The sequence below is a fragment of the Bos taurus genome, chromosome 24, assembly GCF_002263795.3.
Source record: "Bos taurus isolate L1 Dominette 01449 registration number 42190680 breed Hereford chromosome 24, ARS-UCD2.0, whole genome shotgun sequence".
Classification (NCBI taxonomy): domain Eukaryota; kingdom Metazoa; phylum Chordata; class Mammalia; order Artiodactyla; family Bovidae; genus Bos; species Bos taurus.
Window position 1 is genome coordinate 7,465,623 of NC_037351.1, and position 17,830 is coordinate 7,483,452.

Genomic DNA, 17,830 nt, shown 5'->3' on the forward strand with positions numbered 1-17,830 from the left:
CTGTTCATGGGGATTCTCCAGGCAAGAATACTGGAGCGGGTTGCAGGCCCTCCTTCAGGGGGTCTTCCCAACCCAGAGATTGAACTGGAGTCTCCTGCATTGCAGGTGGATTCTTCACCAGTTGAGCTAACAGGGAAGCCCATAGGTATATTATATAGCTAAAAATCTATATTATAGTTTTGCCTTCTCTGCATAATCATAAGTTTAGATAAGTAAATCATAACATCACTAACATTTACTTCTGACCACATGCAATGTATCTCTGATTAGCACTGATAAAACTGAGCTAGTTTACTTCAAGTTAATAATAATTTTGCAAGTAAAAGTATCCTGTGAACAGACGGTGGGTGACAACTTCCATATTTTGTTCAAGACATCTAGAGAAAGTCACAGGGGAAAACATCACAGTCAAGCTTACCCACCAAGACTATGTGCTTCACTCTTCTCTTGGAAAACACTTTTTTTAAATAGCACTAAAGAATGATTTCTCTCATTTAAGAGTGCAAATTATTTAAGTTAAGGAAAATAATCTTCTGACATCCTCTGAACATTCTAAAGAAAACAAGCAAATGGAAGTTGGAATTTGGAAACTGTTCACAAAGTATTTGCTCTTGTTAGCCAAGTGCCTGCAGGTATAGCAGAGACACAGTGCACAGCATACTATTTCCAACAGATGGCCACCTGCCACTCTGTGAGCAGAGAAATCCACAGAAACCTCGCCAGGCTAAACTAAGGAATCCCACAGTGACCACATGTGACTCTACAGGAGACAGACCACGGATATCCACACCTTTGGGGCCAGTGAAAAACTAGCTGACCCCAAACACAGAACTTTCCCCATTCTATACGCTTTCAGAAATCTACAACGTGATTGCCTGGTTTTCACTTAAAGTCCTAGCCCTATTTTATAATTTGCCCTGATCATGGAGTCAGTTGTACAATGAACTCTCGTACACAGCAGGAGATATTGTGTACTGTTCTGTGTTGTATGCAAATAGGTTGTGTCTGCCCCAGTTTTTTATTCTATGTTAGTGACACATAACCTTCATTCCTAATTATAATTTTAGAATTACATATTTATGTTTAAATATATTAAGTAATATATTGATATTAAAATATAATATCATATATAGGATACTATATGTTATATTAACATATATTAATGTATTATAGTGTATTGTGTTAATATATTATAATTAATATATTAATATGCTTCATATATTATTATTTATTCATATGTAAAGGTGGGCCCACACTTTCATGTCCTATTGTTTATACAATTATACAATCATTTATATAATTCAGATAAAAATAAGATATTTTCTTTCTCCAGTAATAGTACAGTAAACAAAATGCTTTGGCTTTGCAGGTGGCTCTAATGGTAAAGAACACACCTGCTAACGCAGGTAGACATAAGAGATGCGGGTTCAATCCCTGGGTTGGGAAGATCCCCTGAGGAGGGCACGGCAACCCACTCCAGTATTCTTGCTGGAGAACCCCATGGAGGGAGGAGCCCGACAGGTTGCAGTCCATAGGGCTGCACAGAGTCAGACATGACTGAAGTGACTTAGCATGCACGTAAGGCCTCATTATAGCTAGTGTGAAAGGGAAATGACTTAAAAATATTTCCCTGTGTAAGCAAAAGCTGATTCTATTACAAGTAGCAAACTTGGGTTGACTTGACTCCTATCATTAGCTGGGAGTAGTGGGCCCAGCTGCAGCTAGGGAGCTGGCCGACCACAAACAGGATGCTAACACTGGATTCAGATGATTTTTTTTACAAATGTGAAAATATGAAAAATATGTCAAATGTAGATTCACAAGACAGAAAAGGTCAGGTTCAGGTTTGAAGGACTTTGAAGGCAGAAGTTGCCGGGACACTAACATCATTTACCAGAAAGAAAACCAAGGAAGAACTTCCTAAATATGAAGTCAAGTGAATTATGGTACAATGGCAGGTTAAACACACACACACACACAGGGCGGGGAGATGGAGAGGGAAACCGAGCAGGACCCTGTAGGGCTCCTGGGCACAGACTCTGTGTCCCCTATTTCTCGTTTGTTGAAAACAGACCCCAATCTCTTGACCTTCCCTGAGTATCAAAGGGCAGATGTGAACAGTTGCTAATCAGGGGAGGGAGAGGATGCAGAGACAAGGAAGAGCAGTCAGGAAACAGCAGTGCCGCCTTGGGACAGGTCCCTGCTCTGCCTCAAGGGACACACATAATGGTATCTTCAAGCTCTTTATAGCACTAATGAGGGTGAAAGGGGAGAGTGAAAAAGCTGGCTTAAAACTTAACATTCAAAAAACAAGGATCATGGCATCCAGTCCCATCACTTCATGGCAAGTAGATGGGGAAAGGGTGGAAAAAGTGTCAGACTTATTTTCTTGGGCTCCAAAATCACTGAAGACAGTGACTGTAGCCATGAAGTTAAGAGACGCTTGCTCCTTGGAAGAAAAGCTATGACAAACCTAGACAGTGTATTAAAAAGCAGAGACATTACTTTGCTGACAAAGGCCCATAAAATCACAAGATGGCAGAGTAGAAGGATGTGCGCTCATTTCTCAGGTGAGAACTCCAAAATTACAACTTGCTGCTGAAACCATCTACAGGAGATTGTTGGATACCACCAAAAAAAGATACCCCATGTCCAAGGGCAGAGGAGAAACCCCAGCAAGATGGTAGGAGGGGCGAAATCTCATTTAGAATCAAACACCATACCTGCCAGAGAAGTTCAGAGGGCTCAAACAAAACCTGTGTGCACCAGGAGACCCCACAGAGACTGAGCCAGACCTGCCTTTGAGTGTTTGAGTGTCTCCTGCGTAGGCACAGGTCAGCAGTGGTCCGCTGCAGGGGCAGGGGCTCTGGGTACAGCAGTCCTGGGTGTGGCATAAGACCTCTTGGAGGAGGTCGCCAATAACCCCACAAAAGAGCCACCAGAACTTACACAGGACTTGGGGAAACAGACTCTTGGAGGGCACAAACAAAACCTTGTGCACACCAAGACCCAGGGAAAGGAGCAGGGACTGCACAGGAGACTGACCCAGACTTGCCTGTGAGTGTCCAGGAGTCTCCGGCAGAGGCCTGAGTTGGCAGTTTTGGCCCTCTGCAGGGTTGGGGGCATGTAGTGTAGCAGTACCTGCATGGGACCTTTTGAAGGAGGTCACCATTATCTTCATTACCTCCACCATAGTTTGGTCTCAGGTTAAACAGCAGGGAGGGCCACAGCCCTGCTCATCAGCAGAAAATCTGATTAAAGATTTACTGAGCATGGCCCCGCTCATCAGAACAAGACCCAGTTTCTCCTACAGGCAGTCTCTCCCATCAGGAAGCTTCCATAAGCCTCTTATCCTTATCCCTGTCAGAGAGAAGGCAGACTGAAAACCACAATCACAGAAACCTAACCAATCTGATCACATCGACCACAGCCTTGTCTAACTCAATGACTATGAGCCATGCTGTGTAGGGCCACCTAAGATGAACGGGAAATGGTGGAGAGTTCTGACAAAGTGTGGTCCACTGGAGAAGGGAATGGCAAACCACTTCAGTATTCTTGCCTTGAGAACCCCATGAACAGTATGAAAAGGCAAAAAGATAGGACACTGAAAGATGAACTCCCCAGGTCAGTAGGTGTCCAATATGCTACTGGAGAAGAGGGGAGAAATAACTCCAGAAAGAATGAAGAGACGGAACCAAAGCAACAACACCACCCAGTTGTGGATGTGACTGGGGATGGAAGTAAAGTCCGATGCTGTAAAGAACAATATTGCATAGGAACCTGGAATGTTAGGTCCATGAATCAAGGCAAATTGGAACTGGTCAAACAGGAGATGGCAAGAGTGAAGATCAACATTTTAGGAATCAGTGAAGTAAAATGGACTGGAATGGACGAATTTAACTCAGATGGCGATTATATCTACTACTGTGGGTAGGAATCCCTTAGAAGAAATGGAATAGCCATCATGGTCAACAAGAGTCCGAAATGCAGTACTTGGATGCAACCTCAAAAATGACAGAATTATCTCTTCATTTCCAAGGCAAACCATTCAGCATCACAGTAATCTAAGTCTATGCCCCAACCAGAAATGCTGAAGAAGCTGAAGTTGAACGGTTCTATGAAGACCTACAAGAACTTCTAGAACTAACACTAAAAGAAGATGTCCTTTTCATTACAGGGGACTGGTATGCAAAAGTAGGAAGTCAAGAGCTACATGGAGTAACAGGCAAGTTTGGCCTTGGAGTATAAAATGAAGCAGGGCAAAGGCTAATAGAGTTTTGCCAAGAGAACTCACCGATCATAGCAAACACCCTCTTCCAACAACACAAGAGAAGATTTTACACATGGACATCACCAGATGGTCAATACCAAAATCAGATTGTTTATATTCTTTGCAGCCAAAGATGGAGAAGCTCTAAACAGTCAGCAAAAAGAAGACCAGAAGCTGACTGTGGGTCATATCATGAACTCCTTATTGCCAAATTCAGACTTAAATTGAAGAAAGTAGGGAAAACCACTAGACAGTTCAGGTATGACCTAAATCAAATTACTTATGATTATACAGTGGAAGTGACAAATAGATTCGAGGGATTAGATCTGATAGAGTGCCTGAAGAACTATGGATGGAGGTTTGTGACACTGTATAGGAGACAGTGATCAAGATCATCTCCAAGAAAAAGAAATGCAAATGGTTGTGTGAGGAGGCCTCACAATGAGCTGAGAAAAGAAGAGAAGCAAAAGGCAAAGGAGAAAAGGAAAGATATACCCATTTGAATGCAGAGTTCCAAAGAATAGCAAGGAAAGATAAGAAAGCCTTCCTCAATGATCAATGCCAAGAAATAGAGGAAAACAATAGAATGGGAAAGTCTAGAGATCTCTTCAAGAAAATTAGAGATACCAAGGGAACATTTCATGCAAAGATGGGCCCAATAAAGAAATTGTATGGACCTAACTGAAGCAGAAGATTTAAGAGGTGGCAAGAATATATACAAGAACTATACAAAAAAGATCTTTATGACTCAGATAACCTCGAAGGTGTGATCATGCACCTTGAGCCAGACATTCTGGAATGCGAAGTCAAATGGACCTTAGGAAGCATCACTACCAACAAAACTAGTGGAGGTGATGGAATTCCAGTTGACCTATTTCAAATCCTAAAAGATAATGCTGTGAAAGTGCTGCACTCAATATGCCAGCAAATTTGGAAAACTCAGCAGTGGCCATGGAATGGAAAAGTCAGTCTTCATTCCAATCCCAAAGAAAGGCAATGCCAAAGAATGTTCAAACTACTGCACAATTGCACTCATCTCACACGCTAGCAAAGTAATGCTCAAAATTCTCCAAGCCAGGCTTCAACAATATGTGAACCATGAACTTACTTCCAGATGTTCAAGCTAGATTTAGAAAAGGCAGAGTAACCAGAGATCAAATTGCCAACATCCGCTGAATCATTGAAAAAGCATCCAGAAAAACATCTATTTCTGCTTTATTGACTATGCCAAAGCCTTTGACTGTGTGGATCACAACAGACTCTGGAAAATATTTAGAGATGGGATTACCAGACGACCTTACCTGACTCCTGAGAAATCTGTATGCAGGTTAAGAACCAGCAGTTAGAACTGGACATGGAACAACAGACTGGTTTCAAATCGGGAAAGGAGTACGTCAAGGCTGTACACTGTCACCCTGTTTATTTAACTTATATGCAGAGTACATCATACAAAATGCTGGGCTGGATGAAACGCAAGGTGGAATCAAGATTGCCAGGAAAAATATCAGTAATCTCAGATATGCAGATGACACCACCCTTATGGAAGAAAGCAAAGAGGCACTAAAAAGCCTCTTGATGAAAGTGAAAGTAGGAGAGTGAAAAAGTTGGCTTAAAACTCAACATTCAGAAAACTAAGATCATGGCATCCAGTCTCATCACTTCATGGCAAATAGATGGGGAAACAATGGAAACAGTGAGAGACTTATTTTGGGGGCTCCAAAATCCCTGTAGATGGTGACTGCAGCCATGAAATTAAAAGGCATTTGCTCCTTGGGAGAAAAATTATGCCAAACTAGACAGCATATTAAAAAGTAGAGACATTACTTTGCCGACAAAAGCCCATCTAGTCAAAGCTACAGTTTTTCCAGTAGTCATGTCTGGATGTGAGAATTGGACTATATAGAAAGCTGAGCACAGAAGAATTGATGCTTTTGAACTGTGGTGCTGGAGAAGACTCTTGAGGGTCCCTTGGACTGCAAGGAGATCCAACCAGTCCATCCTATAGGAAATCAGTCCAGAATATTCATTGGAAGGACTAATGCTGAAGCTGAAACTCTAATCCTTTGGCCACCTGATGCAAAGAACTGACTCATTGGAAAAGACCCTGATGCTGGGAAAGACTGAAGGCAGGAGAAGGGGACAACAGAGGATGAGATGGTTGGATGGCATCACTGACTCGATGGACATGAGTGTGAGCAAGCTCCGGGAGTTGGTGATGAACAGGGAAGCCTGGTGTGTTGCAGTCCATGGGGTGCAAAGAGTTGGAGATGACTGAGCGACTGGACTGAACTGAACAGATGGTTTTCAGTAGTCATGTATGGATGTGAGAGTTGGTCCATAAAGAAGATTGAGCACCAAAGAATTGACGCTTCTGAACTGTGGTGTTGGAGAAGACTCTTGAGAGCCTTGGACAGCAAGAAGATCAAACCAGTCAATCCTAAAGTTAATCAACCCTGAATATTCACTGCAGGGACTGACACTGAAGCTCCAATACTTTGGCCACCTGATGTGAAGAGCTGACTCATTGGAAAAGACCTTGATGCTGGGAAAGACTGAGAGCAGAAGGAGAAGGGGTGCCAGAGATGAGATGGTTAGACATCATCACTGACTCAGTGGACATGAGGTTGAGCAAACTCTGGGACACAGTGAACGGCAGGGAAGACTGGCGTGCTGCAGTCCATGGTGGGCACAAAGAGTCGGACGTGACTTAGTGACTGAAAACAAGAACAACAACAAAACTTATGCAACCACAGTTTAAAGTTTTAAAATATTGGATATTTGCAGTTTGAAGTAGTAAACTTTGAATTAGCATCTATTATTTATAGAGCAGTGGGGTAAGTGCCAGAACTTTACTGAAGGCCAAATTCCAGCTTAAATTTATATTAACTCTGCAGTATAATTTTAACATCCATTGAGGAGGGCATGGAACTCACTCCAGTGTTCTTGCCTGGAGAATCCCCCGGACAGAGCCTGGTGGGCTACAGTCATTAGGGTTGCACAGAGTCGAACATGACTGAAGTGACTTAGCATGCACGCATAATTTTAATGATGTGATTTTCCTGATGTTTCTTATTTTTTCTTATTACCCAATCATTATCAAGTCTCCAGATGTCATGTTGTCTGGCAGACAAAAGAAAACAAGGGGAGAGGGGATACTTGAAAAACAAGTATTAATGTTAAATCTAGAATTAGGGGTGGGGTACATTTAGTTGAAGGGTAAGAGGTAGAGATGAGGTTAAAAAAAACAGAACAGAAAACAGAATCAGGAAGAAAAATACAAGTGAACTGTTTTTCCTCTCAAGATTCTTCTATGTCGTTTCTGGTTTGTGAGGCATAGCTTAATAGGTACATTTTCAAGGGAAGTGATAAACAGTGGACAGCAATGAGCCAAATGGTCCTGTGTGTGTGTAGACGTGTGTGTGTGTGTGTGTGTGTGTGTGTGTGTGTGTGTGTGTGTACATGTTTGAGCATATGCACCCAAATCCATGACAGAGACAGCTGACCTTCTGTCATGGTTGTGTTAACCTTTCCTTGAGCTAATATTATGTACCAATTTTATTCCCTACAGAATAAAATGGAATATATTTTTTCCATAAAAGTTTGATCAATATAGAACTACATGTGTTACCTATTATGTTTTAGAATATTTCACGGTGGAAGCTTGATGGAGGAAAATCAAGTAGAGAGATCAAGTTTCAGGTTTAATTCAAGTCTGAAACTAAAGTTTCAATTCCAGGTTTGAATTAGAGAGTAAAGCAGTCTGTTTGAATAAGGCCCTTGCTAGATCATCCCAATCCAATATACTATCTGGAAGCTCTACGCCTTTTAGTAACTACTTTTTATACCTAATAGACCAGGATTAAGTGGCTGACTGTTGTATTTCACACTGAGTTATATTCCGATTTCACTGTGCTAGACTTAATTAACTAAATCTTGCCTTTCACCTGTGGTCCAGCCAATAGAATGTACCCCGTGATGAACCCAACTTGGTAATAATGGGATCAAGCAAAGCTGGTCTACCTGGGGAGAGAGGCTGTGCCTGGGGCAGGAACCAAGTGCTCAGAGAGGTTCTCAGGAGACTGGACGGTGAATCATCAAGAATGGATCTTGGGTAGGAGGGTGGGCTGTGGTGGGTTCACCTCTTCGTCACCGAGCTAGATAAAGTCCTTCAGGAGTTTTTAACTCCCCAGCCTGGAAAACAGAGTTCAGTTTTCCTCAGGCTACATGGACTGTGTGATGCAAACTTGGGAGGAGTGTCACCTCCTTAGAGGGTAAGAGCTGGTTTATACTGACGAGGGAAAGAAAAAACCAATGAAGACTTAAGTCTGACTTTGTCTCTTTTCCTCTTGCATCAAAAACTTAGGGTTAGGTTAGAGTTAGATTTAGTTTTTCTCAAATTTCAGAAGCTGAAAATGTATTTCTTTTTTTAATTTTTAATTTTACCTTCTTTTTAAAAATTTTTTCTCTAATTGGAGGATAACTGCTTTACAATGTTTTGTTGGTTTCTTCTGTGTGACAGCGTGAATCAGCCATAAGTATACATATATCCTCTCCCTCTTGAGCCTCCCACTCCCGGAATACTATTACTTAAAGCTAGATTTTTATAATGTCCTTAGAACAAAACAGAATTCTTCATGCATAGTGGAAATTCTATAATAACATTTTAAAGTAAAAAAGTGGAATAAACTGGAGTAGGATAGCATGCTTCTCTTTGTCTGGGAAAGAAACTTCTTAGCGTGAATTTAATTTACTTCAATATATTGACAACTGTTAACGACTAGGGAACCTTTACACCTCATGTGGACAATCTCATTTAAGCACCGTAATAAGGCACTATTATCCTTGGTTTAGAGATGAAGACAGTGACGCTTAGAAAGATTACGTAAATGGCCCCAAGACACACAACTTAGCTCTGGTAAATATTCAAACTCCGATTAACTTAGCTTCCAAACTCAAGATTGTAGCTTCTGCAGGTAGAGCCTCTTCATCATGACTGAGCCCCCTTTGGTGGCGCCATGGGGATAAAAAAAAAAAAAATCAAACTTGCTACCTCACAACCAAGTGGAAGAAGCAGGTTTGTAAACAAATGCATTGATGTATGAAATTTAGACCTAAACGTCTGGGAGCCTGGAAGAGCGAGTGATGGGCTGCGCGTGCAGTGAGGACAGTTCACTCTGGGACTATTTGGAGCATTTTCATCTGATGTCTATTTTGGGGGTGCAGATCCCCAGCAGTGGATCTCACCCTTCGCAAGGTAAGGCCATGCGGCAGGTGTTCATGTGCTGCACTCAGTTGTGCCCGATTCTTTGCGACCCCGTGGACTGCAGCCCACCAGGCTCCTCTGTCCATGGGATTCTCCGGGCAAGAATACTGAGTGGGTTGCTGTTTCCTCCTCCAGGGGAAGCTTCCTGACTTGGGGATCGAACCCACATATCTTACATGGGCAAGCAGATTCTTGACCGCTGAGCCATAGGGGAAGCCCAACATAAATGTCCACATAGATGAAAACTGATGATTCTAAAAACTGGCTCTTGTTTGTGGTAGAATCTCCAAAGCCAGGCTCGGGCCCTAGGGAAGATGTGTGATGTATTTGGCTGCCCTGGACCCATCGTGACTGACTCACCTGACAACGTGCAGATCACATTCTGGGAAGACAGAACGTGGCTCAGGCAAGTTCCTTTCTACCACTGGTGCAGATGTCTCTGTGTGTTTTACTTGCTGCAGGAGGCTTTCATTAACTTTGCAATTTGGAAAACATCATATCATGAAAATTTAAACAGAAGACCTCGATGGAAGCAATTTAAAAACCACGCGAACTCGAAATTGAATGGGCAGTAAAGGAGGACAGAGGGTCAGAGTCGACGAAGAGTAAGTAAATCCTTTGATTTACCTCCCTCGTCTCGGCCAGAACTCTATTTACTGTCTTCCGAAGGTTATCTCTAATTCTAATTGCCTGTTTGCATCCTGTCCTTGGGAGAAATTGGCGCCGCGGATGCCCTTTCGGCGAACATAAACTGCCTTCGTGTAACCAGGTGCGCTGCTGTGCTGACACTGGAGGTCTGGAGCTAATTACAGACTGGGGGCGGGCGGGAGCAGGGGGGACGCCATTCAGCACTGGCACGTGAGTATTAATCAGTGTTAATGAAAGCAGAACTCCAAAGTTATCACCTCTACAAATGGCACCTCCAATGGTCCTTAATTCAAAGAGCAAAGCTGTTCAGGCTGTTCAAAAATGAGTCCCAGCCTATCTCATAAAAACTGGTGCAAAAAAAGGAGTTATTAAATGTATCAGGGAACGTTGACGGGTAACACCGAGTGCCCTAAGCCGGCGCATGGGGCTCATTTCGGGCCCATATTCTCGAGGCCCCTTCCATCACTGTGGCGTGTGGGAGAACTCACCCCGGAAGGCAGCGGCAGGTGGAGACAGAAACCTGGCTACCAGGGGCAGGAGCCTCAGCATCTCCTGGCGCCTCCGGGGCCACCTAAGTGAGGACCAGCAGCTGCGAGCATCGGTGTCCAGTGAAAATGGCAGTCCTGAAGCAAGCAGCAGACATGCCAACTGCTCAGGCAGGCAACCTGACTGTGCTGGACAAGGGCTGAGAACTGTCCTCGGAGAGCGGTATTTACGCCACCCAGCCCAATAGCTTTTCAAATGCATCTTCTATGGCAACCCGCTCCTGTATTCTTGCCTGGAGAATCCCATGAACAGAGAACCCTGGCAGGCTGCAGTCCGTGGGGCCGCAAATAGTTGGATATAACCGAGCGACTAACACTACTACTACTAAGTTTAAAGTGGGAACACTTTTAATAAGAGGTGTAAGTAAAGATGACATCAGCTTCATGTCTGATGCAAACTTAATTCCTCCCAGAATCTACTTTAAATTTGTACTTATGGCAAGTTTCTTTGTTAAATGCTGCATTGTATGTTAAATGCTGCTGCTTTTTTGTTAAATGCAGCATTTCACCATTGACCTACAGGTTTCAGACTTTCCCCAAAGCTCTGTGCTCCAGAGCTCTGAGTGATGAAAGCCCCAAACCATTTGACATTCTCTGGGCGTCTCTGGTGGCTCAGATGGTAAAGAAACTGCCTGCAAGGCAGGAGACCCGGGTTCAAACCCTGGGCCAGGAAAATCCCTTGGAGAAGGGAATGGCAACCCACTCCAGTATTCTTGCCTGGAGAATCCCACAGACAGAAGAGCCTGGTGGGCTATAGTCCACGGGATCACAAAGAGTCAGATACGACTGAAGCAACTGACTCTGCTCCATAATCTGTTGTGTACGTAAGTAGAATGGTGATTAAAAGTCATGTTGATATATGGCAAAAACCATCACAATATTGTAAATAATAGAGTAAGGGAAACTCTGACCCCCTTATTGGAAGCAGCTTCCTTGTCCCTTTTGTTTGTTCATCCCTGTTTTCCTTAGACTTTAATCATAAAGACTAGATTGTTAGGCAACATTTAATGTAGCTCCTGATTTCTGCTTTCCTAAATATATACCTTAGGGCTTCCCAGGTGGGCAGTGGTAAAGAATTCATCTGCTAATACAGGAAACTATGGTTTGATCCCTGGGTTAGGAAGATCCCCTGGAGAAGAAATTGGCAACCCACTCTAGAATTCTTGCCTGGAAAATCCCATGGACAGAGGAGTCCATGGGGGCTAGAATCCATGGGGTCACAAAGAGTAGGACACGACTGAGCACACACACACGAGTGTACACTTAATCTAGCCTGTTCATTCCTTTCCTAGATTAGAAGGAATAATTAAGTAGTTAAAGAAGCTAGGTCTCTACCCTTAGCTGCTTCTCCTTTGCAAATCTGCAGGCCGGCTGTACTGGCAAGACAGCATCCCAAGGATGATGGGGAGAAGTCAGCAGGCCTGTAGGCAAGAGAAAATGATGAATAATCTGACCTCCTGCCTCGATGATTAACTGAGATTGTTCCCCCTCTTTTCCCTTTAAAAGCTGTCATGGCTGAGCAGAATCTTGAGAGTTGTTTTCCAGACATGAGGCCACCATCTCCCCAGATCACCAGCTTTTCTGAATAAAGTTCTTCTCTACCGAATTTTTCTCCTCGATTTACTGGCTGTTGAGTGGTGAGCAGCTGAACCTGTGCTCGCTTACATTATGGACTTTTTTTTCTTTTCCTCCCTCCCTTTCTTATTGCTCCTCTGAGTGTTTCTCATCTTTCCAACACATTTTCTGCTGAAGGCCTTAGAATTAAAATCACAGTTCTGATACGAGTGAAACAAATGGTGTGTTTTAAGCCTTCATTTTTAACCAAGAGTTCCTTGAGACTAGAAAGAGCATCATGAGAAGGTGTTGTGACATAAATGTTTTTCATAAATGCAGAAGTTAGAGACATAGAAAAACTACCTTCTAATAAGAATCAATCATCCTGATTGCCCACTAAAAATAGAGAAAAGTCTTTATTAACACCCTCTGCAGGAAGGGGAGTCAGAACCCATCACAGCCGTTTAGGGGCAGAGATTTTCAACAGAAGCAGCCTTGGACTTAGCTACTTAAAGCTGAATTATTCTGTTTGTCAATTTTTTTTTTTTTTGACTCCAGAGAGCAGTCCAACAGGAGAGCCGTAAGAGCCCACTCTTTCTGAGCGCCTAGTGGGAGATCTGGAAGATTACATTGCACCTCTTTTCCAGACATTAGCATAAACACAGGATGTCAGTATTGATATGTCAATCTTTTAAGTCTATCTTGCCTCTATGGTTATAGAGTAGATGACAGAAATGAATACAGTAAAACCAAAGAGAGTGCAGTTTTGAGGGTGACAGGCAGCTGAAGTTATAGGTAAGTCCTGTAGAGAATGGATTTGTTTTCACCAGGATTTTTTTCCCCACTTCCAGTACATGTGCTGTTTATTAATGAATTCCAATCTATTAAACTTTCAGCATATTAACTTTCTCCCTGTTACCTTCTGAATGAAAGCCTGACGCATTTAATTCATGTTGACCTCAGCTTCACACTGAGAATGCTAACAGTATGGTGGAAAGGTTCTAATGATATTTTTATTCCTCGATGATGTGTCACCCACCAGTGCCAGAGGTGTCCTCTGACTCTGGACGGTCAGTGATGACAGCTGCTTGACTACGTTCCCCTCCTTGTAAAGAGGTGGTACCACTTTAAGGAGCACCAGTGAGGAGTGAGGTGCCAAAAACCACACTTGTATATGTAGTTTAGTGGGATGAGGGGTGATGAGATTGTTTCTATTTTCCTTCTCTCTCTTTTTAAACAACACTTTAGTTGGTAAAGAATCTGCCTGTACTGCAGGAGACCTCGGTTCAATTCCTGGGTTGGGAAGATCCACTGGAGAAGAGATAGGCTACTCACTCCAGTATTCTTGGGCTTCCCTGGTGGCTCAGCTAGTAAAGAATCCACCTGTAATGCAGGAGACCTGGGTTCGTTCTCTGGGTTGGAAAGATCTCCTGGAGAAGGGCATGACAACCCACTCCAGCACTCCAGTATTCTGGCCTGGAGAATTCCATGGGCTGTATACGGGGTCACAAAGAGTCGGACGCAACTGAGCAACTTTTTTCACTTTTACTTTATTTGGGCTTCCCAGCTGGTGCAACAGTAAAGAATCCGCCTGCCAATACAGGAGATGCAAGAGACATGGGTTCGATACCTGGGTCAGGAAGATCCACTTCCTGAGGTGGTGGATGAGAAGGAAATGGCAACTCATTCCACAATATTTTTGCCTGGAAAACTCCATGGACAGAGAAGCCTGGTGGGTTACAGTCCATGATGTTGCAGAGTTGGACACAACTGAACACACAGGCAAGAGGTATGCAACACAAAAATAAATGCCCAGCAGAGTGAACTGTACTCTGCATTGAATGCATTCTATAGTTATCTGATTTACAGTAATTACCTTCATCAATGCATTTTTTTTTTTTTTTGTTAGCCACAAACAACAACCAGAGAAGAATGTGACATTGAGAGTGAAGGAGTTCAGAACGAGCCTCTCCAAAACGTGCCACTTTGGCAAGTGGATTATTTTGAGCCAAAGACAATCAAGGCCCAGAAGACTCAGGAAGAGTTTTTAACCTCCCGCTTAATTGCCTAAAAGAATCCAGACTGAGCGCCTGGCTCAGATGCAGAGCTGTTACCAGAGATAACTTTTATCAGAAGGACCAATCTGTGTGGCAGAGCAAACATCTAATTACCAAACACCTGCTGTTCTTGTCGCCTGTGTCCTGCCACCCGCCTCTGCCCTTGGAAGCCCTAGGCCCTGTCCCTTCCCTTAGCTTAGAACACCGTATAAGCCTCAGCCACCATTCTTGGCTTTGGGTCTCATGGGAATCCCTAATGTATACCATTACATTTATTTTTCTCCTGTTAATTTCACATCAATTTAATTATTAGACCAGCCAAAGAACCCTGAAGGGTAGAAAGTACATTTTTTCCTCCCCAACACAATCATCTAAATAGATCATAACTAATAAGGCATTTGAAACCCTTAACTGGAAATATTAGTGAGATAAATCATAGAGTATCTAATCACTTATTGATTCTGTTTTATTGTGTAAATCACCGCTGTCCTCCAACAAGTCTCATTGCAATGTTTTCAGCAATTTCACTGCCTTTTGGTATTTTTTGTTGGGCGCTTATGACATTATTTTGGAAGTTATCCACCTAAATCTTAATACTACCTTCAGAGAAAAGTTTTCTATGTTACCATGAAAACCACATTCTTTTATTTGCTGGAATTATAGACCAAAACCTTGTTAGAACCCAAAGTTATCAGTAGAGTTGTTCCAACCCATTTCCAACTTATTTGTAGTAGTATTTCTACAACTTATTTGTAGTAGCTTAGAAATTTAATTGTTTTTATTTTCTTTGAATATTCCATACTTTTAGCTTTCTTCTATTGAATATTTACAGATATATGATTACATTTAAATAAAAATAACTTTATATTAAAAGCATATTTTCTAGTTATTTCTAACCACAGGAACAAGCAAGATGGATTTTACAAGATCACGACTCTGGCAATTTAAGTGTGTAGTGCTGGCATTTCTGGAGGGAACCAACGGAATGAGAAGCATGTCTTCTCTGATTCATGAACTGTCAAAGCAGTTTCCCCTCCCTTTCCCAGTCCTCTAATCCTTATCCTATTAAAGATCTTCTCATACAAATACATAGTACAAAAAATAATCACGACCTGTTAAATACAGTAGTCAAGTTGGTGGTAAGACAGTTCATTGAAAATATCAAATGCAATTATCTTCCATAAATGACTAAAATGGTTCTGCTTTTTCCTGCAGAATGTATCTTAATCATTCATCCCCACTCATTGAATCTCATTATCCTAGGTTTGAAACTCTGGCAAGCAAATATTGCTTAAAAAATAACACTATTTCAGGTTGCTTGCTACCATTTTTTTTTCCTCTCAAAACATTTAGTGTTGTTAATATGAGCAAAAGTTAATGCATAAAAAGAAGAATATTCTGAGTGCCTAATTACGCTGAAGGTTATAACGGTCATTCCTTCACCTGATATTTACTGGGTAGCTCCTACATTCAAGCCTCTTGTGCTCAAAAAAAAGGTTTGTCTGATGAGAGCTTTCAGTTGTGTGTGTTTGGTTTTGTTTTAAGCCTTATTTTCCCTAGTTCGCGCTTCCTCCTGTCTTGGTCAGTTATTAGTTTCTTGCAGCTGAATATTTTATTTGAAGGATAAGTTTAATGCATTAAAGACAGAAGGGAAGAAACAGGAAGAGAACCGTGGAAGCAGAGTTCTGCTGTTATTGATTAAATACCTTCTGTTATTTATTATTATACTGTTATAATTATAAAAAATATATTTATTAATACACTGTTGATCTGATTCATCTGCTAAGCCATGTCTATGCAGTCAGTCAACCATTTACCATTAGGAAAAATACAGAAGCAACGGACTTACGCTCCTCTCCTCCTGCCCTGCTCCCTCCCAAATGGTTTCCATGTCAAGGATTCGGCTAAACCTTAAAACTATGAGAGTTCATGGAGCATTTCATGACGGAGCCAGTAGTCAGCCTCCTGAACAGAGAGTCAACCCTCTTATGGCAAAAAGATGCTAAGAGGGAAACCCTTTGTAAGACTCAGCAGGAAACAGATCCTGCTAGTAGCCACTTTTAGCTTCTGACAATGTTTTGTATCATTTTTTCAGTCCAACTCCTTCGCCAAAGCGGCTCCTCGGCCCTTGGTTAGCTTTGGGATAATTTTTACCGTGAGTCTATGAAATAATAACTTTAGAAAAGCCACGGTAAGTCTCAGAGCTCCCACTGTGGCTGGGGACAGCAGATAAATGGAAATGGAGGAGAAGCAAGCAGGGCAAATACAAAGCAAACTTCGTGGCTCCTGGTTTCACCCCCAGGAAGCCCACTTGCCTTGCAAACTGTAGATTTCTCCAACGCTGCTCTGCCGGGTGATGTGGTGCCAGTAGGCACTGCGAGGAAGAGAGATCGATTTGGATAACGTCATGGGTTCCGTCAAGCTTGTCTGAAGCTAAAAGAAAAAGAAACTGTGTCTCAGGCTTTACTTAAAATATTCAATTGAAATCGGCTCTTGAAAAAGTTCAGGGTTAAACATGAGTGACATATAATAGACTCTGTTACAGGTTCCTGCATAACATGCTGTTTCAAGATATCACTTTTGCGGGGGGGGGGGGAGTGGGGGGAGGGGCTGCGCTGGGCGGGCTTGAAGGATCTTAGTTCCCTGACCGGGGATTGAATCTGGGGCCACCGCAGTGAAAACGCTGAGTCCTAACCACTGGATCGCCAGGGAAGTCCCAAGATCATCATTTTTAAGTAAGGAAAGTCGTGACTTAAAAAAAGATGAAATGAACACTTGTAAACAATTAATCTCATTAATTCAGAAAGGAATGAAAAGATGAAAGACCGATTCCAAGAATTCAAGGAGCTTACAGTCTGTCAGGAACGCGGGTGAAGAACCACAGTGATGATCCATTCTATTCCACCAGACAAGTTTATCTGCATTTCTATAAGCAAGAACTACCGGCATGACTATCAGCGCTCTACAGTTTACTGGACTGTAAAATAACTCAACAAATGGAGGTGCAACCCCTGTCAGAAACAGGTGCCCAAAATAGCGGCAAACGCAAGACAGCATTTCCTTTTCACCCGTTTGAGTGTCTGTTGGGCTGCACCCCCAGAGCTATTCTAGGCTGAAGAAAGAGCCCGGAGTCAGAGACATCAGTGGTTTAAAGGCCACGGTCCCCAACCTTTTTGGCACCAGGACCAATTTCCTGGAAGAGAATTTTCCCACAGATGGGGTGGGGCGGATGGTTTGGGGATGGTTCAAATACATTTATTGTGCACTTTATTTCTATAGTTATTACGACAGCTCCATCTCAGAGCATCAGGCATTTGATCCCAGAGGTTGGGGGGCCCTGGTTTAATGGATGGGGAAGCTCACATGCTGGAAGCAAGGTCCTGGAGCGAGGCCCCACCGTGTGTGGTGAACACAGCAGCAGTGTTTGCTGGGGAGGGGGCGGAGGTCGCCAGTTACAGTGGGATGGATGTCAGGAGGGCTCGTTAGTTACCAG

The 17,830-nt window shown here is 42.7% G+C and overlaps 1 protein-coding gene across 1 annotated transcript in view; it reads right to left on the reverse strand.

The window, feature by feature from the left end:
• The window catches only part of DOK6 (docking protein 6), a 416,940-nt gene that overhangs the window by 67,076 nt on the left and 332,034 nt on the right, over positions 1 to 17,830 (reverse strand). The window contains exon 7 of the mRNA XM_002697666.6: positions 16,653 to 16,770. Coding sequence (XP_002697712.1) covers positions 16,653 to 16,770 — 118 coding nt within the window. The remainder of the gene's footprint in view (positions 1 to 16,652; positions 16,771 to 17,830) is intronic.